The sequence below is a fragment of the Tinamus guttatus genome, unplaced genomic scaffold, assembly GCF_059628265.1.
Source record: "Tinamus guttatus ecotype Peru unplaced genomic scaffold, ASM5962826v1 Tinamus_guttatus_pri_ptg000291l, whole genome shotgun sequence".
In the NCBI taxonomy this organism is placed as follows: Eukaryota; Metazoa; Chordata; class Aves; order Tinamiformes; family Tinamidae; genus Tinamus; species Tinamus guttatus.
Genome location: NW_028288825.1, coordinates 1,235,364 through 1,261,973, shown reverse-complemented (window position 1 = coordinate 1,261,973; position 26,610 = coordinate 1,235,364). Strand labels below are relative to the sequence as shown.

At 50.2% G+C, this 26,610-nt stretch overlaps 5 protein-coding genes across 5 annotated transcripts; 3 read left to right on the top strand and 2 right to left on the bottom strand.

Moving 5' to 3' along the window:
* The first annotated feature begins 201 nt into the window (after positions 1 to 201).
* Positions 202 to 1,790, top strand: ATP5MF (ATP synthase membrane subunit f). Its single transcript, XM_088527742.1, has 4 exons — positions 202 to 252; positions 333 to 440; positions 1,098 to 1,214; positions 1,613 to 1,790. Exons 1-4 carry the CDS (start codon positions 237 to 239, stop codon positions 1,639 to 1,641), a joined length of 270 nt encoding a protein of 89 aa, XP_088383868.1. The 5' UTR covers positions 202 to 236; the 3' UTR covers positions 1,642 to 1,790.
* Positions 1,791 to 2,746: 956 nt separating this feature from the next.
* CPSF4 (cleavage and polyadenylation specific factor 4) lies at positions 2,747 to 9,805 on the bottom strand. Its single transcript, XM_088527743.1, has 8 exons — positions 9,605 to 9,805; positions 8,730 to 8,780; positions 8,069 to 8,221; positions 7,171 to 7,266; positions 6,926 to 7,019; positions 6,403 to 6,475; positions 5,617 to 5,709; positions 2,747 to 3,983 (listed from the first exon to the last, which is right to left on the bottom strand). The coding sequence occupies exons 1-8, from the start codon at positions 9,705 to 9,707 to the stop codon at positions 3,915 to 3,917; spliced, it is 732 nt and encodes a 243-aa protein (XP_088383869.1). The 5' UTR covers positions 9,708 to 9,805; the 3' UTR covers positions 2,747 to 3,914.
* Positions 9,806 to 9,966: 161 nt separating this feature from the next.
* On the top strand, positions 9,967 to 14,221 carry PTCD1 (pentatricopeptide repeat domain 1). Its single transcript, XM_010215828.2, has 8 exons — positions 9,967 to 10,368; positions 10,775 to 10,915; positions 11,091 to 11,309; positions 11,776 to 11,877; positions 12,259 to 13,032; positions 13,277 to 13,393; positions 13,719 to 13,901; positions 13,989 to 14,221. Exons 1-8 carry the CDS (start codon positions 9,967 to 9,969, stop codon positions 14,178 to 14,180), a joined length of 2,130 nt encoding a protein of 709 aa, XP_010214130.2. The 3' UTR covers positions 14,181 to 14,221.
* A 618-nt stretch (positions 14,222 to 14,839) lies between these two features.
* BUD31 (BUD31 spliceosome associated protein) lies at positions 14,840 to 16,679 on the bottom strand. The gene is made up of 4 exons (XM_010215839.2): positions 16,544 to 16,679; positions 15,826 to 15,948; positions 15,433 to 15,599; positions 14,840 to 15,093 (listed from the first exon to the last, which is right to left on the bottom strand). The coding sequence occupies exons 1-4, from the start codon at positions 16,635 to 16,637 to the stop codon at positions 15,043 to 15,045; spliced, it is 435 nt and encodes a 144-aa protein (XP_010214141.1). The 5' UTR covers positions 16,638 to 16,679; the 3' UTR covers positions 14,840 to 15,042.
* Positions 16,680 to 17,345: 666 nt separating this feature from the next.
* On the top strand, positions 17,346 to 25,133 carry PDAP1 (PDGFA associated protein 1). The gene is made up of 6 exons (XM_088527741.1): positions 17,346 to 17,426; positions 20,563 to 20,654; positions 22,510 to 22,617; positions 22,987 to 23,108; positions 23,985 to 24,136; positions 24,814 to 25,133. Exons 1-6 carry the CDS (start codon positions 17,414 to 17,416, stop codon positions 24,870 to 24,872), a joined length of 546 nt encoding a protein of 181 aa, XP_088383867.1. The 5' UTR covers positions 17,346 to 17,413; the 3' UTR covers positions 24,873 to 25,133.
* Positions 25,134 to 26,610: the final 1,477 nt, after the last annotated feature.

Genomic DNA, 26,610 nt, shown 5'->3' with positions numbered 1-26,610 from the left:
TAAACGCCTGCTATAATATATAACGTTGCTAATGAGCCCTTTTATACGATCCGCAGTTTTCTCCGGCTAAGCCCACAGGTGAGGGTCCCTTCGAGGGGACGTGAGCAGTGACCCTCCCAACATGGCGCCGCGCCTGCCCCACCCCGACGCCTCCGCCTGACCTTCCTCCCGTGAGCCTCAGCGGCAGGGCGCCCCTTCCCGGCTTCCCCCGCGCGGCGGCGGCCGGGAGCAGCAAGATGGCGCAGCCGCCGGGTGAGTGCGGCGGGCGCCAAGGTGACCGCGGGCCGCGCCGCTCCCGTTAACCGCGCGGTCCCTTTGTGTTTTTGTCGCAGCTCCCCTCAAGGACACCAAGCTGATGGACGTGAAGCTGGGCCAGCTGCCCTCCTGGCTGGCCATGAGCGACTTCACCCCCGGCGGCATCGCGAGGGCCGTGCGCAGAGGTGAGCGGGGCGCGGGGATTTTAGCTCCCCGCAGCAGCTTGTTCGACCCTCTGTAAATCTCTTCCTCCACAGGGAGCCGTTTTTTGCCTTTTTTCTTGTTCAAATAGGAAGCAAAGAGGGCATAAGCAGCATTACGGTGACTTGCTTATTTTTGACTCTCCTGCTGAGCTTATCTGCAGAAAACCTTTCCCAATATTGCAAGTTAAAATGTGGCTGATCCCTGAAGGTGATGAAAAAGGACGCAGAACTTACAGACATCATAGAGCAGAAGTTTTGACCGGTGTCCTTTGCTGTAGATGCAGATAGAGCATTTGGTAGACTTAAATGCAAAATATCAAATGAAAAGGTGTGTATTGTGGATATACTCTGGTATTACAAAATGAGATTATGTCAAAACAGCTTAAAGTGGGGGAAGTTATACCGAGATTCACGAGATAAATAGCGTTTGTTTGTTCTTAACCTTACAGCTGATATTACCTTCAGAGCTTATCTTAGCTAACTCACAGGTTAGGCCTTCTGTCACACTTGTTTCTTAAACTAATGAAATATCTGAGGGCCCCAGAGGCAACTGTGTGCTCAGAAGCAGCAGGGTTCTTTCTGACGGGGAAAAAGCTGCAAATCGCCCAGCTGCTGTGAAATAACATTTCTTCTGTGCAGGTTACGACAGGTATTTCAATAAATACATTGATGTGAAGAAAGGGGGTGTTGGTGGTATCGCAATGGTGCTTGCTGGTTACGTTGTCATCAGCTACATCTGGAGCTACGACCACATAAGTAAGTAAAAGCAGTAGAGCTGACTATGTACAGTGTGAGTGCTTGCAAGATTGCTTGGGGCACTAAAACCAATGAATCTGCTACTGGTTTTTAGGAACAAAGTGAAGGGCTCTGCTAATCATTATCACTTTGAATCTGAGATGGGGCCCTATAGGCAGGCTAACTTTCTTTTTTATTATAGCTATAGAAAACTTAAATGCTTTTAGTAAATTAACAGATGGCCAATAGCTTCTTGTTGATGGAAAAAAAGCATAAACCTTTGTTGCCTTTGTACCCTGGCAGGACTTGGGAACTGTACGCTCTGATTTCTTGCAGAGTGCTTTCTTTCCTGTACCTTCAGCATTTCTTTTTTTCTGTGATTTCAGCAAAATTAACTTGCTTTACTTTGAATGATGCAGAGCATGACCGTCACAGGAAGTATCACTGAGGCACGAATTTCAGAAAGAGAAGGTGCAGTTCTTGAACAGACTTGGCTGCTGGAGCAGGTGTCAGACATCAGAATTGCTCATCTTGAAACCTGTACTGCTGTTATGACCAATAATAAAGTGTTTGCACTTCACACTTTCTGAGCTGAAACTCTGGTACTGTGTGAGTTTGTCTTCCCTGAATTTCCTCCCTCAAGGATAACTTCAGAGATGGCTGGGAACACTATGTAGTGTTATAAACTGGAGCAATAGCTAAAGTCATTTTGTCTTTAATCTTTGCTAAGAAGCATTCCAATGCTATCTTTAGTTTTAATGCCCTAACCACTAGAGGTTGGACAGCTGTCTGAGAGGATACAACATCTGAATTTGATTGAATACCTGAGCTTGAAGCGATGCAGGGGTGTAGCCCTGTACTTGATTCGCAGTCAGGCTGCCCCTGTTCAGGCTATTTTCCATCACAAAGCGCTGCCTGAAGTGAGATCCCTGTTTGCCTTCAAGGAGGGATGCTACTCCCTCCTGCCAGGGGAACTCAGGTGTTTCTTACCTGTAGTAGCCCCTTTCTGTCAATACTACAGCTGCTTCCACTTCCAGCTGCTTCTACTGAGAGAAGCTGGAAAACTTTTGAGTAAGGATGTAAGTGTAAGCTTAAAAGGCTTTTTAATATAACAAGGGTGCATGAAATAAAAACTTTGCTTACAGAGGAGATGGTGGTAATAATAGATACTATATGCACAGATGCAACTTAAAAAGAGCATTTAGGGCTTTGGGCTCTCTGCCTTCCCAATGCACTCCATTAACCAGCTGCACCCCCGTGTAGCAGCACTCCTGCTGATGCTTGCAGCAGTGCCTGCACGTACAAGCTGCAGCATCTTCAGGGGAAAGTGGCCAGATACTACAGTGCATTTCCTTTTCAGCTCCCTAGTTATATCCAGACAATATCTTTAATAGTTGTGTCACTGGCCACTGTTTACCCTGCAGGGGCACAAATGTGTGTTACGAGAAATGTCTTGAGGGTCTTTTTTTTTAATCACAGTCAGCTTGAAACTTCTGTTTTAAATTACTCTGAATATCCATAGTGAAATAAGTGCAGTCCTTCAACCCAACACAGACTCTTATTCTAGCCATGTGTTATACCTGGCTATAATTTGGTTTTGTACAACAAACAAATGCCACAGCCAACTTTTTGCAATAATACATTTCAATAAAAACAAAGTATAAAGGCAGTCAGCAAATGCAAGATGGGTTAGAATCAATAAGGCTCACATTGTAGGTGCATTTTTTTTTAATTCACATTTTATCATTGGCCCTTTTGAAATAGTCTTCTCAAAAAGTATTGGGATTTGGCTTGCAGGAATATGCTCTCAGAAAGATACTCTACCACTTTTAAAAGCAGCATTCCATAGGAATACACAGCTCCACTTTTTGGTGTTCTCGAGGCTAGGGGAATACCTGGTCAGTGCGAGCTGAACGGCTGAGGGGAGACTGGGAGATACATATTTTTTATTCAAAAACTTAAAACCACATTCATTTCCCTACTTGCTTTTTCCAAATGAAAAATAGGCAAAGACACAGCTTTCCTATAGTCATTGCTCCTCGTACTTTACCTAACCTTAGAGGTATCAATTTTATTCTCCCTATTCTATCCTGATGGTTTCTCAGGCAAAAATATTAATTTCTAACCTTCAGTATATTAAGAAGCACAGAAACGAAGCCCGTGGATGAGAGGCTGACATCCCGGTGCGAGGCATGAGCTCCCAGGACAAGCTCACTGACACCACCGCACTCCAGGAACACAAGTTTGCTTTTTAAGACCTACGGGACAGCCCTATTGCTGCTTCCTCACTGAAGGGAGGACATTTCAAGTATTAGTTCTCCCAGTCAGTCTTCCTGTTTCCCCAGAAAAGGCTGGAAGGCTGCAGGTTCCCCAAAGAGCAGTGGTAGAAGGAAAACAGTTTAAGGAAACACGGGAGTAAGGTGTGTTTATGTAGAATGCTGCAGCGGTGAGGGGTTTGCATATCTATCCGCTTTTCCATCTACCTTTCAGCAGGGCTCAATGAAAATAGTCGGAGGCCAAAACCTATTTTAAAAAGGTTAAAACATAAAAAAAGTCGTGAACAATTACAAAAATGTTGCTTAGCAGCAGCCAGCCTCTGACCAGTTCTTTCAGTAATGGCATTAAAAAGAAAAACAACCTGATCAATAGTTCAAAAAATAGTGCTAGGCAGAAACCTTTTCTCAGTGTTAATAGCTCCCTTGCATTCTCCTCTCTGCTCTTTCACTGTCCACTGAGAAAGGCCAGGTGTCCTTTGGTGCATCTGTTGGCATAATGACCTTTTTCACCACACTAGAAGAAAGAGAGAAAGGGAGGTTATTACACAGTTGATAGCTTTTTTTCCTGTAGCTGCTTTTAATAATGTAACCAGCAACCATTCTAATTAGGCAGCTTTTCCATTTCTGGAAGATGCAGAGCTCAGCAGGTGAAGTGAAACATGCTGTCACAAGGAACATGACTTGGGCTATTTTCACTGGTTGGAAAAAAGCAGCTTCCGTGTTGGCACCAGCGTGATCAGTGTTACGGTAACGAGCTGCCAAGGACAGAGCTCTCGGTTCATTACTACAAATGGAAAAGGGCTGCACAACACGAGACCCCAAGGAGAATTTCCATGTTCAAGGCATCCAAGACCACCTCACCCGAAACACGCTGTGACAGAGATGTATACAGGACACTTTCCTATCAGCTATCCTGGATTAGACACAGAAAAGTGCATCTGGACAAGAGAGTCACAACTTTGCACCTTAGGGCAATTCAAACACAGCAAGAAATGTTGACATCTGGTGTTACTGTTTTCTCCAGAAATTTAATTTACTTGATTCCTTAAATCCTAGCAGTATAGTGTTCATTTACTGGACAGAAAGCAGAGCAAGAAAAAGCCTTGGGCAATGCTGTGATTTCTGAAAGCTCCAGTTCAGAGGGAAAAAAAAAAAAGTGAGATCCAAATACTCCATGTTGCCTGTGTTGCCTTATTTGTTGTAAGATTTGGCTAGCTCCAATTATAGAGTTTCTGCCCCTGAGGAGGCCACTATCACCAAATGATTCCACTGGAGTGAGTTTACATTGTTGACATCTAGTAATACTTCATTTTGGAACTGAATAAGCAGCTATTAAAGATTTTCTGTGAAATTGATTCAGCTGCTTAATACCCCAATCCAATCACAACAACTTCTGAACCACAAATCAACCAGTAGAACCCAGACAAGCACCTTGGACACAAAGTTGGCACATAGTGTGATGCAATTGTCAAAGGTGATGTAAAAGGAAGATTCTTTCCGGTAGTGGCTAGGGTTACTTTTTTGTTGTTGTTGTTACTTTACATAAACAAGAGATGGAAACTCCACTGTGTCTAAGTTCTGCCTAAGCTCCTCACTGAGCAACCAAAACGAGCAGCTTGCTCCTTGGTTTGACAAGGGGTGTTAGAGCTGAAGTACTGGCAGCCTGTGTAAATTCGAATTGCATTATTCCACACTAAGAGAAGAAAATCTTTCCACAATCATGAAGTGTAATTAAATGAACTCAGGAGCACAAAACTGATTTCAGCTCTTAGTATGAAATGCAGTTTGACCATCTCCTTTAACTGATGCTGTGGCAGGGCTACCTGTTATTAGCAGACAAGCACAGACCATCATAGAGCAGCTCTAGGTGGGCTGCAGCAAGCCCAGAGCAGGCAAACAAGCAACCTAGAGGCATCAGACCTCAGTACTAATTCTGAGAGCTGCAGCCACTTGCCCAAATGCAGTGTCTTAACAATCACAGCACATATTTTGTGAATGTTTTCACTCTTTGCAGAATACACACCACATATCACAACACCCATTCCTTTGCTCATGACAGCAGAAACTGCAGCATGGGATAGTCCAGGTGATGAACAGTCTATCCTTTCTAAATGAAGGCCCCTCTGCTTCTCCTTCCCATGAATTACCTTGTAGCAGGTGACCTGCTCCAGCGGCCGGGGGCCTCTGTTCCCAGTGTTGTTGTTCTGGGACTGCATGACTCCAATGACTTGGGGTGTCCTCTGTTGGTTAGGAGAAAAGTTTTGACTTGTTAAGTGCATCATGGATGAAGACCTTTGCGGTGGTTATTTTGTTAAGAAGGGAAAAGAACACCCCACATATTGAATGATCAATTTTTCCTCCAAATTTAAGCGTGGGTGAACTGCCAGCTGGAGCACCAGAGAGAAGAAATCAAACACTGAGGCATACAAAGCCCAGCAGTCCCGCTTTTTGCTCAAAAGCAGATTTAGAGACTTGGTTTAGGCTGCTAAAATATCATTGCCATCACAGAGATGTCATGCAGATTACAAAAACTGGCAGAGAGCTGCACAACCACATACAATGTGCTTCTGTGTACGTGGGAGTGTTCTGTGACTAGATCTTTATGTAAGCTGGAGTAACCGTAGGACTTCTGCTATATTGTCACTCAGGGTGCTTGTGCTTAATTCTTGCACAGTGACCTCCTTCCAGACAACCCAAAGAACAAACTGCCCCTGCTGGCCTCTGAGCTGGAGGAAGGTAGTAATGATAAGTTACCCCAGGTGCTGTAAGGGGAGAATTTAATTTAGTTTAATGGGTGTTTCTTCAAGACTTTCCAGCAAGTCAGATCTAAGAGTCCAGATGTCCCATTGTGGGCATTAGACAATTCACCTTTTAAAGCACTGTGGGCCGTGCTCTGTGGGTAGGTCTGTAGGGGAGGGAAGAGAATCGGGTACCTTTTGCTGTGTTTGTGTCGGCTGAGGCAGTGGTGGTTGCTCTGTGGTTCCCATAGGCAGTTCAAATCGAGGGCTGGTTTAGACAGACAGACAAGAAAATTGATTCTTGAACCATATGCCAACGTTTTACCATCAGCTCAGTCAAGTAACTCCAAATAACAAAGAAAACATTTAGCTAATTAAATCTCACTCGAAAGAAACAGACCTCCCTTCCCACTTCTCTATGCATTCTGCTGCTCAGCATTACATAAACTAAACTGGTAGTTCAGTAGGTTGCATCTCCCTCTAGCTGTGAAGTCTTCTGGATTCTAAACCCACGTAACCCCCCTGCACAGATGGTATCTGAGCAGCACCCCAGAGTCTGTTTGGCTCTGAGGAGCCCCTGCCCATGTCCTCAAACTGGAAATATATTGTGCAACAAAGTAAACATCTGCCAACTTTCCAAGAGCAGCAGGTAGCTCCAGATCATCCCAATTTGCTATCGAGGAAACACAGGATTACAGAAGCCTGGAAACATACTCACTGCATGAATTTACAGGTAGGCCCCTCTGGACAGAATCCTACAAGGTAATTCACACAAATGACTCTTCGAGTGTGTCGGTGCCTGCAGAGGGGACCTGCAACACAAAGCTCGACAGTTTGCATTTCATACACATGTACCCCAGCATTCCCTACAACAGGTATGCAGGCAGATCATGCACATGAAGAACAGCAGCACCCTACCCTTGCCTACTAGCCACAGAAGCAGCAGCTGTATGACATACATACCATGTTTACAGAAGCCTCTGTCATACCAGGGACAGTCTTTGATCTTAGACTCCGGGTCAATGTGCAAGAATGGACACTCTTTGTTACTGCATTCCCCTGTACCAAAGGCAAACACATTTCTTAGCAAGTGGTGCATGCACAAGAGCAAATCACTCCCAAAGCATCACCTGGATCATGGAGCTCCCACAAAGCTACTACCAACATTTATAAGTTCAGGCACAGAAACCTTATTGCCTGCCTTGACCTAGATGATGAACACCAAGCACTCACCCCAGGTGAGTAAAATTCTACCAGACTGGATTATTTATGTGTGCTTTTAAAATAATGCGGAAATTGAATTTGAAAGAGCAGTCATGGTAACAAAAACTAAACATTAAGTGCACCAAAAGTGTGGAGAAACTACAAATTGCACACTAACCTCAATCCAAGGAAACCTACAAGACTGTAAGTTTCTGACAGCAAGTTGCCTCATTATGTCCAGATCTCCAGAGCTGGAAAGCAAGTGCATAAAAGTTTTGCACCCCCATACCCTCTGCTGCTCATCAACTCCCCCAAATAAAAGTCATGCAAAGACCACCTGCTCAACCTACTCTTCTCATCCCCAAAAGAGAACATAGGCACAAACCCAGCAAAGACCTAACTTCCTCCCTCTACCCCAAAAGGAAAAGCTCTTGAGAGAGAAGACATCTCCAACACATAAAGAATTTAGGGGGATAAAATAAAGTGAAGGGATAAACAGATCTGACAGGATCTGATACAACAGTATCAGCAGACACAGAAGATGTGGAATGTTCTGAAGATGAAGGAGACGGGGCGAGAAGGATGCGCCAGGATCCTCTGCACCATCAGCTTCCCACGCTAGCAAGGAATGTCAAGGAGGAGCTATAATGCCCCTTACCAAATTTGGAGTAGAAGTAACACTCAGGCATCTTGGTCATGTCGTACTCATGCAGAAACTCGCACTGATCTCCCTTTTTGCACAGTCCGCGTAGCCAGTGTTTGCAAACAACTGTCTTTTCCCCACTGATGTGTCGGAAGGGGCACATGCCTCCTGCAGAACGACGGGGAAAGGACAAAAAGAACATTTAAAATCTGCAGCACAAGGAGCTATGCACAGGGCAGCGGCAACACTTGATCCCTTTCTGCAAAAGAAGTTTTCAGAAGACTTCACTCTTTTTTAAGCATTTATTCTTTAGTGTCAATGGTAGAACAAAGAGTACTGGATAACAGTCTTAGAGTCTACTCTATAATGAGCAGAGCAACATAGTGTACAGCTCTTAACCCTGGCAGCCATAAGTCACAGCTACTAACGTGGGCACGACCATGTCCAGAGCAAGGTCTGCTTGCAATGAGTTCAGACCTTTGCAGGCAGCCTTGCTGATTCACCCCACACCTCTAAGAAACAACCTTATTTCACAATCGTTGCAACAAAATCAATCTCAGTTACGCCCCATCTTTACAATACAGCATGAGTAACCTATACATCGATCTGCCAAGAAAGCTGGTTTCTCTTTTGCCCCCACCCATAAGAGTATAAATGTATTGGGAATATTACTTGCCTTTTCCGCAGGCCGCTTTTAAAAAAAATTCACAGACAGCAGCACCCGATTCTGTGGAGAGATCAGCCAAAGAAACATAATTAAATTTTTAAGAACTTGGGGTGATTTTTAAATTATTTCCTTCCCCACAAAGACACCCTGGCTGTCAACATCAAAAGACCAGGACATTGGCTTGGGAAATGTACTTCCAAGGGCAAGTTCCTTGTTCAAGTCTGGCCCTCACAAGCATCTGTAATCTTTCGGGCAGAAGGCACACGTAGGGGATTTACAGAGGCTTGGTTGTGTCTATTTGGCCTCACGGAGATTTAGGCTTTGTTGACTGTGCTCTCCTGTTGTTATTAAATCAACTATGTCAGTGAAACCTGCATTCACATCCAAGGGAACTGAGACCTTGGATTCTTTTGACTAGAAATGACCGAGGCAACCATTAGGAGGTCACCCCTTGCTAATTCTGACCTACAGGTATCCTAAGCACCAAATTCTGGTAAGCTCTGAGCCCCTCTGGACTAGTTTGTGCCCAATCAACCCCCTGCAGGGGCAAGTTTAGGGCCCAGCCCACAGACACATTTCAAGACAAGCCCTCCCTGGTCCTTAAAATGCCTCATGCATGAGGCTCAGAGAAAGGGAAGTGCTGCAGAGGGAAGTCACGTTTATTGGGATAACGCCTCCACCTTTGCTTTCTGGCCTGGTGCAGCCCTGATGACGGGCGCCACGAAGGAGAGGGACCCCCTGGACTGAGACTAATGGGGCAGGGGGAGGGCAGACACTGTTTGGGTTTAAAAGAGCCGGGAAAGGCACAGGGGCCCCGGGTCTGTAGCGGTGCAGCGGGGACGAGAAGGGAAGGGCAGGGGGGACCCGGCGGCGGCTGCACGCACTGTCCATGCCGGGGAAGGGCAGCGGCTGCGCGCCCAGCTGCTGCTCCACGGCCAGCTCCAGGTCGAACGTGATGTGGTCCACGTTGGCGATGAGCTCTTGCATGGTGGCGGCGGCCGGGGGCCGGCGGCGGCGGGAGGGGGCGGAGGGGGGAGGCTGCGTCCCGGCACGGCCCGTGGTGGCGGTGGTGGTGGCGGCGTGAGGAGAGAGCGGGAGAGCCGACGCGAGCGGCAGCAGCGGTGGCCGGAAGTCACCTCAGTGGCGCTTTCCCGGCAGGCGGCCGCGCGGCTTCCGCCCGCGCAGGCGCCGTGCGGCGGGGCTCCCGTCGCCTAGCGACACTTCCGCCCCGCTCACGGGGGCCGCCATGCGGCTGCTGCGGCTCGTGGGCCGCGGGCTGCGTCTCGCGCGGCGCCCCCCGGCCGCCCCCGGGGCCTTCGCGTCCCAGGCCGGGGCCCTCGGGTCCTCCGCGGCGGCCCGGGCGCTCGGCGGCGGGGAAACGGCGCGGCCCGGGCCCGGCGATGAGGACGCGGCGTCACCCGCGGCTGGCGGCCGCGATGGAGCCAAAGAGGAGGAGGATGATGAAGAAGTGACACTGGGCACGCTCTCGAGCCGCTTCTCCGGCAGGCAGTTCTACCACAAAAGCTCTCCGTACTTGCGGGAGCTGCAGCTGCAGGAACAGGGGCCCGAGGAGCGGCGGCCACGGGGGCCCCGGAACAGCCCGTACTGGTTCTTCCTGAGGTGCAAGGCGCTCATCAAGCAGGACAAGGTCTGTGCCGGCTCTCCTGGCAGTTTGGTGGCTGCACGGCCTGGGGATGTGATGGGCCAGGGTTATGGCATGGGGCTTTCCTTATATCCCCTCTGGAAATAAGAACCAAGCTGACAGATCCATTCTGAGGCTGTGCAACTAGTCTCCCTGCAAATTCTGCTACTCCCTGTCACCTCCATCCCTAGGCTGGTCCTGCCTTGGTATTTTGTGGCCTCACTTCTTGCTCCAGCACCCTGCAGTATGATCCTGCCTGTATCATCCTTGATTTCTTTGCAGAAAAGAAGCAAAATGGTGTAAAGAACCCCATGCCCTTTCAGACTTCTCTGCCTGTCCACAGCTGAGGATTTTAACCCCCACCATAACTGATTCCGTTGCTGCTTCACATGGCTTTCTCTTTTTCCTGCAGCTGGCAGAGGCTCTGGAGCTGTTTGAGGTGCAGATGCTGAAGGAAGAACGTGTCCAGCCACAAGAAAGCAACTACACGGTTCTCATGGGTGGCTGCGGCAGGGTTGGCTACGTGAAAAAGGCATTCAAGCTCTACAATGATGTAGGTTTGCAGTTTCCAGTCTTTGAAAGGTTTTTAGCTAAAAGTGGCTTTAAGCATTTGGTCATGAGTCTGTCCTCAAAATGCCTTTCAGCCAATTTTTACTTAAAAACAAACTATGAAATTCCAGAGCTTTTTTCTAAAAAGCCAATTCCATTTCCTTTTTCTCTCCCTTTAGATGAAAAAACGAGGCTTAATCCCCACTGATGCCACTTACACGGCCCTGTTCAATGCCTGTGCTGAATCACCATGGAAAGACTCGGGCCTGCAAAGTGCCCTCAAGTTAAGGCAGCAACTAAAGAGCAAAAATCAAGAGCTGAACCTGATAACTTACCATGCTCTGCTGAAAGTCTGTGCCCTATGTGCAGATCTCAGGATGTGCTTTGATGTACTGAAGGTAAATATGTGATTTTTCTTGTATTAAGTGTAGTCTGCTCTACTTACAGCTTCTGGAAGTCACCTTATTGCATGGATTTCTTTATTTCATCTTAAGCACGGATCAGTTTAGACCCAGGCATCACGTTTTTTGTTGATCTTTGGTTTTAAGAACCCGTATATTGGTAGCTAGCTACTTTTATGGCTCTTAAAGCAGCTTTTCTCAGGAAAGCCAGTCTGAGAGCAGTGAGAAGAATTGCTGTTCCTGCCCCCAAATTTTGTGTCGTTCCCATAAGGGAGAAACTAGGATCTACGTAGGTACTGAGAGGACTTTTCTCCCACAGCCCTCCTTCTCCTCACAGAACTGAGTCTGCCCTGTGTTTTGTTGCTGCTCTGGCCCCAGAAGGCAGTGGCAGTTTGCGCTTCACAGCAGCTGTGACAGACTGCGTGGGTAAAAGACAAGTTTAATGCTCCTTCTCCTCTTTTAGGAAATTGTTCACAAAGGCCACGCTCTCAAAACGGAGACCTTCAGCTTCCTTCTCATGGGCTGCATCAAGGACAGTGAGAACGGCTTCCGCTACGCCTTGCAGGTCTGTGTGTGGGTGCTCGGCGGGGGGAAAAACAGGACACTGCTGCTGCACTGCCACTTGTCACCTGAACCCGTGGAAGACAGCGGGATGCTCAGAGCTGATGCAAACATGAGGAGCTTGGCTCTTCCGAATGCTAGTTCTATAAACTAAACTTTCATCAGGATATCTCATAATACAAACACTTATAAACTCTCCTGGATGATCTCATACAACTGTACTAGTCTACATGGCTATTCCAAATTTAATGACATCTCTTCATGCTGTCATTGTATTCCCTTTCCGCAGGTTAACAGCAGGCACTGTGGATACACTAAACATCCAGCTAGAAATGCTCATGCTTTTAGTATCCCATCTATCTTATGTTCTCCTCCTCCTCTTCAGGTTTGGAACCAGATGACTAAACTTGGAATAAAGGGCGATACTGCTACGTACAACCTGATGCTCCGTGCTGCTCGGGACTGTGGAATAGGCGATCCAGTTTTGGCTTCTCGAGTTCTGCTAGGACCCACTGAGGAGAAGTCATCCCAGCTGAGGCTTGCCCCCGGTGAGCGGAAAGAAAAGGCGAGAAGTCAGAAGAACAAGAAGAAGAAGGGATCAGAGAGTGCGGCTGCTGTCCAGCTGGACGTGGAAGCCATGGAGAAGCAGCTGTTTCCTGATATCTCTGCACAGCCTGAACAACAGATGAAACAGCAAAATAAAGATGTGAATGGGGCTGAAGCAGAGCCAGCACCAGCTGCTCTTGTTAGTGCCAACATAGCTCACGATGGGCCTGGAGCATTGATGAGGACAGACCCGAGCGAGATAGAGCAGGAACGAGCCAGCCCAAGGCCCAGCCTGCCTTTCTGCAAGCTGCCCAACTTACTGGATTCCAAGATGCCTGATGCAGCTGTGGTGTCCTTGGGGACAGTGGCCACACCAGCTGATAGACTGGCTTTGATGGGGGATGTGGAGGGCTTCTTGAATAAAATGAAAGAGGACAGTGCAGAACCCAACATTAAAACTTTTACATTACTAGCTGAGCTGGTGGAAGCCCAGAGCCCGTCGGAGTCCTCTCTGTTGGCAGCCCTTGATGAGCAAAAAGTGAAAGTGGATGTGACCTTCTTTAACACTTTAATAAGGAAGAAAAGTAAACAGGGAGACCTTGAAGGAGCAAAGGTGAGGAAAAATCTCAGAGTGGCCCTATTGCCATCTCCTTCTCTCAGGCCTCCAGCATTACCTGTGTTTCACTATGAGACCCATTTCTCTAGCCACAATGAAAATTGCTAATACTGTTTTCCCCAAGCCAGTCCTCAGGTTACTTCCGGAGTATTTATGGATTCTGTTCTAGTACTTCCAGCTCTGCCTGGAAAATTCCAGTGAGATTTTTTTGGAAACTGATGTCAGCACTTGCCTCTTGCAGGACCTGCTGCCGGCCCTAGCGAAGAGGGGAATAGCACCCAACCTCCAGACGTTCTGTAACTTGGCACTCGCTTGTCGCCGAGAGAAGGACGGGCTGCAGCTGCTGTCAGACTTGAAGGTAAAATACCCACTTCAGTGTAATCTGCAGGAATGCAAAGCAAGTGAAGGAGTAAGGTTGTAAAAAAGACCCCGTGAGTTTTCTGTGGTAGGTGATTTATGTTCCTAATATCACGAGTGTGTGACTGAAAGCTCAGCTAGTCTGTCCCGTGCCTGAGCAGGGACAGGGAAGGGGCTGTGGAAATGAGAGGCCAGGCACTGTAGAAACCAGTACATGAATCCCAAGAGCAGGAGCTGTGCTGTGTGAGAGGTCTGTGCCCTCTTCACCCTACAGCCCTGCACTAGCTGCAGACCAGCTGAATTGGGGTGTTTGGGGGGTTTTTCAGAGGTCTGGAGTGACTCCCAACAAGTACATCTACAGCACCCTCATCTCTGGTGCTGTGAAGCAGCTGGACTACCATTACCTCACCGAGATCCTGCGGGACATGCGGAGCAACCAAGTGCCCCCCAATGAAGTGATCATAAGCCAGCTGGAATTCGCAGCCCAGTACCCTCCCAATTTTGACAGGGTAGGTGCTCACAGCTGGTCACACTATGGAAGCATCCCTGTTACCAAAATTAGCTGTTGCAGTTCATGCTTGTGTTTCCATTTGCAGTATAAGTCAAAGAGCAGATACTTGGAAAAAATTGATGGTTTCCGTGGCTACTACTATCGGTGGCTAAAAGCAGTGGCAGGAGAGGAGACTCCCCACCCCTGGGAAAAATACAGAACAGCGAAACAGTCTGGAAATGAAAATAAGGAAGAGGATGTGCAGGTGCAGGACCAGCAAGGACAGAAGTTGCAGTGAGCAGGATGCTCTGCAGGGTAGCTCAAGTCTTGCAGCTTCCAGAAAAAAACAATCTGAATTTTCTGCTTACATAGCCTTGTGGTAAAGCAGCTTTGTATTTCCATGAATCAGAGTTCTTGTCCTAAACAGTAAATAAATAAAGTATTTCTCCTTTGTGGGAAGGAGAAGCAAGTACATTTTCAGTGAATTTCCTTAAACTGTACAAGATTAGGTAGGCTGTAGTTTTAACAAACTATGTGCTGAACAAGCCAGCTCGGGCTTACCTGGGCTCTCAACAGGGGCTCCCTGTTTTGTGTCTTCCTCCTGCTTTACACACACCTGGGCACTGAAGAAGTGAGAATTCTGTAGGAAGGGGGGGCTTTCTTACACTGATCCAACACTGATCCATGCTAATTCCAGGTTGAAAACCTTTCCAGTAGTGTTTTGCTTTCTTCTGCTACCCAGCAGAGGTAGGAAGGTTGCGGCAGACTGGGGTTTTCAGACTTCATCTATCTCCTATCTATCCCCCTCTTTAACTTCAGTTATTTTGAGAGAAAAAGCTCTCTCCCTCTACATACACATAGTTTACAAAAAATAGAGCCACCAACCCATGAAAAAAGAAAGCCATCATAATGCAGCAGAAGAACAGGGGCCATAGAAACATTTTGACAGCACCATGCTCCCAGGAAGGCAAAGTTTATTTTAAAATCAAAAGGCTACACAGAAAGTTACTCCAAAATACCAGCCATTGCATACAGATGTATATGATCCAGGTGAATATGAACGATTCGATCACGCAGAAGGTAGTTCTAACTGCACGAGTAGTCCATAGTGTGGGACGAAACCTCTCAGAGCTGAAAAAGGAGCCCAGTGTCCGAACCCTTCACCCGGAGCAGCCTCTGCAGCCGCAGTGAGTGCACTCGATGATTCTGCCCTGCAAGGGAAACGCCACGGTGATGTTTAGGCCAAGCTGTGGCCAGTGCCCAGGGCAGCAGCCTGAGCCCCGAGGCAGACAGGCCTTGTGAGTGCAGAGCTGCAGGAAGGCTTTTCTGCACCCTCCTGTTCTGCTATTTTCCATACACACTTCAAATGGCTTCATACCACACCAATAACAGCTGTTTTACAGCTACTAGATGTTCGCTGTACTACAAAACATAAAATATATTAAAACTGGAAGTTCCCAGAAAGCGTTGCCTCCTTTGTTTTCTCTGATCAGGATAAGTTGGAATTGCAGGGTCCAGACAGAAGTAAAGAAAGAAAGACAACAACTCACCACTTCCAACTTGCTTTTTGGCACCCTGCAGATGCAGTTGGTTCCAAAGTTGGTATCTCGCGTCTGGATACACCGCAGGCAGCAGAGGTTCTCGTAGCCCTGTTTCTTCCACTTTGCAATCAGGTTTTTGTCAGCGTATCCTTCCTTGATGCAATACTCGTAGAGCTCTGCAGAAAAGCAGGCAGTATCAGCAACAGCTCCCAGTAATTGGTATGAGGATGCCCTGGATGTACCCACTACCAGTTAAAGCTGGTCAGATGCCACCTTGTCTCCATCTTCCCTTCCCAGAACCTTAATCTTTCCTGTCAACACCATAGCACAGGGGTGTTCACAGGTAGACATCTCGCTGTGGGGCAGTTTCCTCTCCCGAAGATAAAGGCTTCCATTTCTCACCTCTGCTGATGGCTTTTCTTTTATAGAAGAGGTCAAATATGTAACGTGTCTTCTGGTGATGAATTCTGAAGATGGGCCAAAGGGATTCCACCTTCCGCTTCCCCTCGTGAGGCTCAGTCTCCGCTGGAGGGAACACAAAACATCAGAGAGCAGCTAACGAGCCCCGGCCGCCGGGCTGCAAACTGACTTCTGTTGTCACTTTACAACAAGTGCCAAGAGAGTCCATAACTTTAAAACATTATGGATAGAAACAGAAGGAACCTAACCCGATACAGATCCTTTAGGAAACAGAGGCACAAACAGAAGGACAGTGGTGACGACACATCCCAACGCTGGGGCCAGCCCTGACCTCGTGGCTGCCCACGCTCATCAGACCAGAGCGACAGCCTGGACTGGAAATACGGGTCCTCCACGCGCGCCCGCAGGCTTCAGCCGGGGGCTCAGTGTGGAGAGCCCTAAAACTGCTCAGCATCAAATCCCGGCTTGGAACACAGCCAGAAAAGCCCAGCTCTGACCCAAATCCCATCTCCCCACATGCCCTCTGCTGCAGGAGCAGAAGCTACTGCCACTATCGCTCTCAACCCCTCAGCATCCGGGCTGAGGTGTAAAAGGGCTTATTAGCATCTGCAGGATGTGGGAGCGCTTCCCAAAGCGGTCAGGAATTACCCAATGGAGCTCTGGGGCTCCATCCCTGGGCACCTCCAGCTTTGCTGCTCACCTTCTCTCATCTTCTGATCCAGCTCATCCAGCGTGGGCTCAATGAGCTCCCAGCCATCCGGGGGAGGCTTCCTGCTTCTCTTCACTTTGGGCATCGCCGCGGGAACCAGGCGGTGGGAAGAGGCAGCGGGAGCCGGGATGCGGCAGCGCTCCGGCCTGCAGGAGAAAAGGAAGAGAGCGGTGCTATTGAAGCACCTCCCCTGGTACTGCTGTGCCCCTTTATTTCCTTGTTTCGATCTTAAAAAACAACTTTTTAACCACGAAAAGGGCAGAAAATCCCCATTCCCCGTCTCCAGCTTCCCCGACCCGGGCTACGTCGCCCCAAAAGAGCAACGTCCCCCGGCCAAGTCGCTGCGGCGGAAACCCCAGGAAGGAAGCGCGGCCCGGGGAAGGAAAAGGGGACGGGAAAGGGTCGGGATGGGGAAGGGGTCGGAACGGAGGCGCCGCCACCTCGGGGCCTCTCACCGGTCGCCGACACAGGTACCGCTTCCGCCTCCCTGTCGCGACTTATGATGTCACACCGCGGGGCCTTTCCCGCCAGGCGCCGCGCGCCTCCGTCCTCCACCTCGCTGCGGTGTCCACCGCGGTGCCTGAGGAAAAGTTCCCACGTTGCCCCCCGCAACGGCGGCCGGATCAGGGCTGGGAGCGCCGCCCGCTGGGAGCGGGGAGCAGCCCCGCTCCCTCCGTCCGCCCCTGGAGCCGTCGGGGGAGGCGGCGCCAGGGGCAGCCCCACGGCGGGGGCCTCGCGGGCGGCGGGGCCTGGGCGGTGCGGCGGGCCGCGTGCGGGGGGTGGGGCGGCTTCCGCTTCCGGGTCGGCACTCGGGGCGGGCGGGGGGGTCTCACTGCAGCTGCCGGAGCCGCCGCCGCCGCGATGCCCAGAGGGGGTGAGGGCCGCGCGGGGGGGGGGATGGAACGGGCCGCGATGGGGGGGAACGGACCGCGATGGGGGGCGGGGATGGAACGGGCCGCGATGGGGGGGAACGGACCGCGCCGCGATGGGGGGCGGGGATGGAACGGGCCGCGCCGGGGTGGGGGGGAACGGGCTGAGCGGGGGCGGCCCCGAGTGCCCCCCCCCCCCGCCGGCTCTGCCCCGATATAAAGGGGGGAGGGGCTCGGTCTTCCCCCCGCCCCGGCCGTGACGGGGGGCGGGGGGCTCTCCCCTCCCCACCTTGAGGCTGCGGAGGGATTTGGGGGCGGCTCCCGCTTCCCCCCCCATCATGGAGGGGCTCCCGGGGGGGGATCTCGCGTCCTCATCCTCCCCTGGTGACACCGGGTGGGGGGGGGGGTCCATCCCGCCCCCACACACACGTGGCCACGGAGGGGGCAGAGGGGGCTCATCCGCCCCCCACCCCGCGACCCTGTGCAGGGCCTAGAGGGATCGAGAGCATCGAGCAGGATCTGCCCCTTCTCTAGGAGGTTCCTTCGGAGCCCCTGTTTCACGCAGCAGCCGCGGGGGTGTCTGGCGGGGGGAGCCCCGTGCGCCCTCCTGGAGGCTGCAGCCGCTTCCCCGGGGCGGGATGCGGGAGCGGGGCCGCACAGAGAGCGTCCGCCCCCAAAGCGGGGCCGCGGTCGCTCCCCTTGCTCCAACGGGGCCCAAATCCGCCAGGTTCCTCCGGTCTTGGGCAGCATCCGACTCCTGTGGAGGGGGTACCGACCTGCCGGGTGTTTAAGGAGAGCTAAGGAGAGTCCCAGAGCTGAGCCAGATCCACCCAGAACCTTCCCCGGTGCCCGGCCGCGCAGCCGGCTCCGGGCCGAGCGTTCGCGGGCTGCTCCGTGCGCGTTAATGTAAAGCAGCCCTCCTTAGTCATCTGCTCGGCAGCCTTTTTGCAGTGCCTTTCATTAGCGTTTCCCAAGCTCTGATTTAATAAAATGTCTCTCCCTGTTTGCATTGTCCTTACGCGGTTTATTCTGTGCCGGTTCATTAACGTCAGTAAAAAGATCTGAAGCTTTTTGTGTGTGTGCGCGAAGGCAAATAACTGTGATGAGTTACAGCTCTGGCTTAATGTATTTAAACACCTTAATTCATTTTTTTTCTGCTCTGTATTTCATATACAATTTAAAATGTTTTTTCAACCAATTTTTTCCTCTTTTCTGGGGAAAAGTGGGGTCTCTCCTCCACCCCCAAGCGCAGAGGCGTTTTTATGCTATTAGCAGAGGAGTTTTGCTCTTATTGCCTAACATAAACTGGAGGTTTTAACTATAATGATTTTTGTTACATTATTATTTCTGCAGAAGTTTTCTTTTCTGAATAGACTCAAAAAGAACAAGCCATTCCTTCATTTTTCCCATTCTTTTTGATATAAACTCCTTAACTGTGCTGCTCGCAGCTGAGGACAAGTGCATTTGAAAGCATTTGTGCCTCTTCTCAGAGCTCTGCGAAGGGGGATGAGAATCCTGCTCTTTATTTTACTCTTCATTTCGTTGCTTTCCAAGCCGCTTTTCCCTCGAGTTGTCTTTCCCCGGTGCAGAGGTATTTGCTATAATAACCCGGGCTCTTCAAAAGCCTTAAAAGGCACCTAGTAGTGAAGAGAATCACCTGGCGTCAGCAAAGCCTGTAGCTGCTGTAGTTCACTTCGGGTGGCACCGTTGTCCCTTGTTGTCCCTTTGGGATGACGTTTGTTGGGCAGCGGACGGTGCCCTGGGGTGCTGCCCCGGCCGATCCGCAGGTTGGTGCCGCCGTGGGAGCTGGGAATGGGCAGATGGAAAAAGCAGTGCAGATGTTGGGCTGGAGAAAAGCCTGAAAGGCGCCGCCTTAACCAGGCTGGAATAAATCACGTTTGTCCCTGCTCACCCAGGAGAGCTGCTTGGGAAACCCGGAATTTCTATAGCGCAGCCGCAGTGGGGCTGCTCCGATGCTCCCAGGCGCAGGCCCAGCCGTGGCAGATCCCTTGGGTGCATCCCGAGGAGTCTCCAGCCCTGTTCTCCCGCGCTGCTCCCATGCACCCTGTCATCCCCGGCAGCTGATGCGGGATTCAAGGATTCCCTGCCGCTTCCAGAGCCTCCTGCAGCAGCTCTCTAGCCAGAGCCCCTTGGTTTCTTGCCAGGCTCGTGCACAGGTTTTTACCTTGAGCTGCCTGGCTCGAGGCTGCCTCTTTGCACAGCTTGTGTTGCCAGCAGCTCCTTGAGCTCCAGGAAGGTAGATGAGCAGGAAGGAAAACGTTGGAAAACGTTGCTCCTTCCTGGAGCTGGAGGGAGCGACGGTGGCCCTGGCAATTTCATGTTAATAACCAAGGTTTGAGCTCGGCTCCGACCTCAGCCGGGCAATCCAGCCAGTCAGCCTGACCCCTTCCTGGTTTCTAAAGCTCGAGCTTTTACTGCTTTTCCTTATAAAGCAGTAAAACGTGGAGGTTCCTTTTAATAGTGCTCCAACTCATTAGAATTCCCAGTGCTTTTGTCCAAGGAGCTTCCTATTTCCCTTCGGCACAGCCGGCCTTGAGGGGAGGGGTTAAGGAAAGCAGCTCCTTGGAGATGGTTGGTGGCAACCGCTGCTGCCGCAGGAACATGTTGTGATTCCTCCTGTGTCGGGAACGCTGGGAGCAGCTGTGGGATTGCGGATTGCCCGGGAAGCGGCTCGGAGGGACCCCAAGCCTAGGCCTGGCTGGACAAGGGAGGATAGAGTCACCGGGAGCTGCGTGCTGGGAATTCTGTTGCCGGATAAACAGACCGTGCGACAGCTCTGCTGTGGAGCAGGGACAGAGGTGTCCCCTCGGGGAGACCCTGGTGGCTCGGAGCTGCCGGGACAAACCCACGTTTGCTGACATGGTCCGTAGAACTCCGTGCAGCCCACGTGGAAGCAGGAATTGGTTCTGTGCGTTAGTGATGCTCGTTCTCTGCCTGACTTATCCAGGCTCCTGAATGTTTAGCTGAGGCTGGTAAATCGATGTTCCTTTTTCCTTTGATTTTACCAGGTGGGATATTTTGGCTTGTCCCGTGTGCACCCAGAGCCCAGACAATGCGCTAAGGCAGGAGCCAGATTTTTTTCAAATTTTATCACTAAACCACTTATTTTTTTTTGCACAGGTAGAAAAGGAGGCCACAAAGGCCGAGCACGACAGTACACAAGCCCTGAGGAGATCGATGCACAGCTGCAAGCAGAGAAACAGAAGGCAAGGGTATGTTTAATGTTAGCTGTTTTAAGCCCTGGCTTGCACAGCTTGCTTCATTTGCTGTTCAAGAGGAATATCAGCTTAATCCAATGTTACAGATGGATTTGGAATGCCCTGTCCAGGGAGACTGCAGGGTGTGATCCAGTACAGCTCCCCACACAAAAGCAGAGCCAAGTGGACTGTCCTGTCAGCAGCTGGAAGTGAAGATGATTCCCAGCAGCTCTAGACAGCTTCCCTGCACCCCACTTGATCCCTCTGGTCACCAGCACACCCTAATTTTCTATCCCTGCTCCACAATTTGTCTGGGAGAAAAAGGGGTCACATCTTAAGGATTCAGAACAGAAATAAAAGTTATTATTTGCTCTCTTTCTGTTCTAGACTTAACAGGCAAAACTCCTTTGACTTCTACCTGTATGCCTGATTTTCTTATTTACTTATAACTTGCAGGGAGAGATAAGTTTTCTGGCGCAAGTCGTTTTTTGGTGTGTTTCTGTGCCCCGACAAGCTCATGCCCCTGCCATCCACGGCTATCTTACTGCTATTATCAAAGGCATGGCTGCTTTTTGCAGTTCCAGCTGTCCCATATTCCCAGATTATCACAGCTGTGATTACATGTTCACTGCTATTTATCCGTGACTCTCTGAAAGCGCTGCCTAAGCCTGAATACACTGTTCCAACTGAAACCTCACAGCACCGACTACAGTAGGATAATTATACTCCATGTAGGAAATACTGATGAATACCTCCCAGAATAAGATTACTCTTTCATGCAGTTATGAGCCATGTTGGTGACTCCCTTTTAATGTTTTGACCAGCTGTAACACAAGACGATTGTGTGGTTTGCTGCTTAGCCAGAAGCAGGCTAAAACTCCAACTTTATATCAGATTTCTCCTTCCGAAGTGTAACTTCTTGGTTTGTGTTCTGATTCCACCTTGTTGGTTTCGCACCGTCTTTCCAATCTTTTAAACCACTTGTGGTTCTGATCCCGTTTTCCAAAATGATTCTGGCTCCTGCCAATGTGGTGTAATTCATGAATTTTATGAGTGTTCCCTGCTTCCAAGCTGCTAATGAAAATACCAAGTGGAAATGGTCCAGAACAAGCCTCTGCAGGACCCCACTTGAAATGCCTGCCTTGCTTTTCCTCAACCCAGAAACCTACTCTTTGAGAAAGATTTCTCTTTTTCTTATTTAGCATCATCCATACCACATGGTAATGGATGCATCTGACCTTATTTCATTAAGGAAACCTTTAAAAAACTTAATCAAATTATTCCTCTTACTACCCCCAGCTTAGCCACGTTGCCAGTCACTCTGGTGAGGGGTATTTGGTAACGGCAAAACAAGCTGTTTGCACCAATGTTGGTTCTTCTCATCTTATCTTCCAATTAATTCCTAGGATCCGTCTGGTAAAACTGTGCTGAAAAGTCTGTAATTTTTTTGGATAAAGTATTCACGGTGGTGGTTGGCAATTGGCTTTTCCCTAGATTTTTTTGATATAGATCTAGGAGTGAATCCAGCGCTTTGTAACATCCGTGTAGTTTCCACCAGCGTCCCTGAGATGCAGTGGAAACCTGGGCCAAAATATCTCCTGAGGATCTTTCATTTGGGGAAAGTAAAGTACCAGTTTTGTCTTTTATGGTGTTTTTCTTCCTGGCCTGTTACTTAGAGAAAACAGCCGAGTTGTTTGGAGGGAATCTGCAGGGGCAGATGATGATTATTAGTGGACTAGAATGAGCTCTTGTTCCTTCATGGCCAGACACCCACGCTCTGAACTGTGTCCCATCCTCCAGATTAAAAGTCACTGGAAGAGCTGGGATTTTTATTGACACACATTTCCTCTAATCGCCTGTGATTCTGTAGGAAGAAGAGGAGCAAGAGGAAGGGGGTGAAGGAGCAACAGGGGACCCCAAAAAAGAGAAGAAATCCTTAGATTCCGATGAGAGTGATGAAGATGATGATGATTATCAGGTAGGACAACTTTGTGCATTCGTGTCAACATGGGGTGGGAGAGAGAAGCAAACTCGTGACATGGAGTTCTCTCTAGGAGCTTCCTGTAGTAGTTTTTATGCAAGAACTGTTTCTGGAAGCCAGGAAAAAAGCTTATTGGTTGTATGTTATCCTTGGAGCATCTCTCTGGTAACTTAGGCATTTCTGTAAGTGAAATGCTAGGACAGGAACGTTTCTGAAAAGACTGAAAATGCTTCATTCATAAGTGGCTTTGCTGCCTGCTAATGACAGGATCTTGAATTCCACTTTTGGGGTGTGGGGCGACGTGTTTGAGTTGTAGTTTGGGGTGTTGCAGCAGTTATTAACCTGCCTGTTGTTCTTCAACCTTAGCAAAAGCGCAAAGGAGTGGAAGGGTTGATAGACATAGAGAATCCAAATCGTGTAATTCAGACAACCAAAAAAGTAACTCAGCTGGACCTGGATGGACCCAAGGAACTCTCGCGGCGAGAGCGGTGAGTCCTTCCTGCTGCCGCGCGGAGCCGGCGCTTCCCGGCGTTTCATCCTTGCTGGATGCAGCAGCTTGGCCCGGGGGGTGTTTCCCTGCTGCCTGCATGCTGGTGCTCCATGGAATTATGTGCAGTCCCCTGTAAAGCTGGCACTAAGCAGCAGAATAATTGTTGGGACTCACTTTGGTTCAAAATATCCTTTGCTACAAACACTACAAAACTGGGTGTCCTCTGGGACTAGCTGTGGTCGTCCTTGGGTTAGGCAGCTTGGCCAGAGTTGGGAGTGTAGTGTTTGTTGCTGAGGAGCAGTTGTTGACCACTGCTTTTTTGAGGAAAAAAACCAAAAAACCCACAAAATATTATTAAATAAACGTTACTCATGGGTCACATTGGGGTCCACTTTATTCTTTCTGCAGGTGTCCTGGGGATTGGTGGCAATTTTGCAGATCCCTGGGGTCCTGGTGAAGTTTTGTCTGAGTGGGTGAATAGATGAGAAGCCAAATCTAATCCTCCAGTTTCACTTACCAACAGCGAGTGAACGATTCAAGCTTGCTTATTTGGTATAGATTGCTGAGCAGAAGTGCAGCTGGGAGGATGAGGCTGTGGAATCTGGGGCTAAATTGTTTGTCCTCATTGTGTGTCAGTGCTCTTACTTACCAGAGCAGAGACAGAAATGACCCCCCTCATCATCCCCATCCGAACCCTGCTGTAATTGTGGCCTGTGCTGTAAGGTAGTGACAGGGGTCCCAGCAGGCAATGCCATCTCTGTTCATCCCAGCACACAATCCCAGCTCTGCTCAACCTCCTTCCCACTCCCTTAGTCTGTCTCTGTCTCCTTGCTCACTTGGGTACGTCCATGACTGGGGTGTTTCACTCAAACAGAGAAGAAATAGAGAAACAGAAGGCAAAAGAGAGATACATGAAAATGCACCTAGCTGGTAAAACAGAACAAGCGAAGGCAGATCTCGCCCGACTAGCCATCATCCGGAAGCAAAGGGAAGAAGCTGCCAGGAAGAAGGAGGAGGAAAGAAAAGGTAGGACAATGATAAATCACCTCCCCTTGCGATGGCTGCGCTGCCGTGGTTTCTGACACTGCGTGTAGTGATCTCTCCCCTCCTGAGGCTCTGTGGTGCCCCTGCGTGTCGCTGCAGCTCCGCTCTTCCAAACTAGGCCTGGCTACTTCCCTCTCAGAGGTTTGGCTTTGTAGAGCTTGAGGACATTGAATGAGGAGAAGCCAGAGAAGAGGGAATTGCTCTCGATGCTCCTTTTTCTCAGCCTCGCAGGCAGCGCTTGCTCTGGCTTGAGAGTTTAGTCAGTTCCTGGTGCTCATGGATGTGGTTAATCCGCTTGGCCTGCTGGGGATCCCGGCTGCACAGGGAATCTCCCTGCGCTTCTCCGCTTCCCGACTTCTCCTCAGCCCGGCTCTGGCAGGTGTGAACCAGGAGATGGGAGCATTCCCGCTGACTTCCACAGGCAAATTCGTGCAGCAGCATCAGGATAACTTAGAGCAGCCTGAGAAGAGGCCAGGGACAGAAGGGATTGAGGTTGAGCGACCACTCTGTTCAACCCTAGAGGAGACCTGCCAGGGATTGGTAGGGAGGGACAGAGTTTTCCCCGTTCCCTCACTCTGTGGCTAGCAGGATTTCTGCCCAGCCAACCCCAGTTCATGTGTGCCCTGAAATGACGACCCCTCTTTCTTTTCCTCCTCCAGCGAAAGATGAAGCGGCTATGGCAGGTAAAAGACTGCAGTCACTATCCCTTAACAAGTAAGCCCAGGACGTGCAAGAGGAGGAAACGCCAGGGAACTGTGCCTGGTGCCTGCCAGGAACTCTGTTGTGTTGCATCCCATCGATGCCACATGGGATGTACCGTGGCATCGAAGTCACCTTCACCTCCAAGAGACACTGATGATGTGTTTGTCTTCATCCTGGCACAGATTTCCATTTCGGGGTTAGGGGCAGCTGCTATCTTTGGTGCAGAACTGTGCTGAACAGCAATTCTCTGTAACAGTTTGGAAACCTGAATGTTTTTGCTGTTTTTAGGGTTAAGAACTCATAGACAGGGGGCAGGGCGGGAGGGGAGATGCTTCAAATATTAGATTGCAAGAAACTAGACTGTGGGGTCATTGTGGGCTGGGGCTTGGGGTGGGACCTTTGACTTGCTGGTGAAAGCCCAAAGGGGAACGTGTCTGGGGAAACCTTCTGGGCAAACGCCCGTGAGGTTGAGCTGGGAGCCTGACTGCATGGACACCGGGAGTGCTGTTCCTTCCCGCTTTCATCCCTCCTCTCTTGCAGCCAATCTTCCCTTTTCCCTCCTCTTCATTTTTTTTTTCTTCTCCTGATTAGGGATAGTGCCATTTTTTAACCACGTCATCCTTTGTTTAAAGGAAAAAAAACAAAAAACCCGCAAACATTAAATGTACCAGACCCAGATGGAGGAAAAGAAAATACCGATAACGTTCAAAAAATGGAACTTGTATATTTGGCCGATTAAAACGTAAATTATCGTAACTGCCTTGTCCGTGTGTCCTGCGTGTGTGTGAAGCGAGCGCGGAGGCCGCGGCCTCGCGCCGGCCCCGTCGTGCTTTGCTGGTGCTCCGTGCCCTCGTGGCGCTGACCTTGGCTCGAGCTCCGCGGCTCCAAGGCGGGAGCTTCCCCGGCTGCTCCGGCCGTCGGGATACGGAGGCGCTTGGCTCCAGCTGCTTCCCAACGCGGCCGCCGTGGCGGGAGCCTCCCTGTCCACTCCGGCGGTGCCGCAGGGGCGAGAGGGGGCCCTGCTGCTGCCCTGCCCGCAGGCACCTCCTGGGCTCTGCGCGGGGGTGGTTTGAGGCCGAGGGGGTGAAGGGAGCTGGGGAAGCAGCTCTCCAGGAGGTGCCGGCGGCGCTTCCCGTTATCCGGGTGCTTTGGGGACGTGCAGGGTGGCAAACGCTGCGGCTTGTTCCGTGTGCGGGTACCGCTCGCGCCCGGCTTGGAGGATGGGGCAGGGGCGATGCAGGGGGTGTCGCTGCGGGGGCAGCCCGAGCCCAGCGGGACCCTCGGGCTGTTCCCCCAGCTTGGGCCGTCGTCGCAGCAAAGCAGGAGCCGCACGTGGAGGGCTGGGTGGTGCAGGGGGAAGAGTGGGATGGGTCCTATGTAGAAACGGGCGCAAAAAATCTGTTCCCATCAAAGCAGCCTCCTGCTCGTGTCTGGACTAGAGCCGAAGCGTCACCACCCTGTGCTGCCAATGAGATCTCCTTTCCCAAGGCTGCTGGAAGTGACTCGTGCGTCGAAGGACATCGGCAGGAGCAGCGTCAAACCCGAGCTGCCGCGGGGAGCTCTGACCCCAGGAGGAGGAACCGGCTCCAGCAGGACAGATTCTGTCTCCTTTTGGTGAAAAAGGTAAGATTTCCCTTGCAGAAACACTTGCTCTGACACAGGGCAACATTCTCTGTGCTCACACACTTGCTCACGTTAAGCTATTCCCCCCCTCCCCAATAAATAAATAAATCTAAAAGACAGATTTACATGGG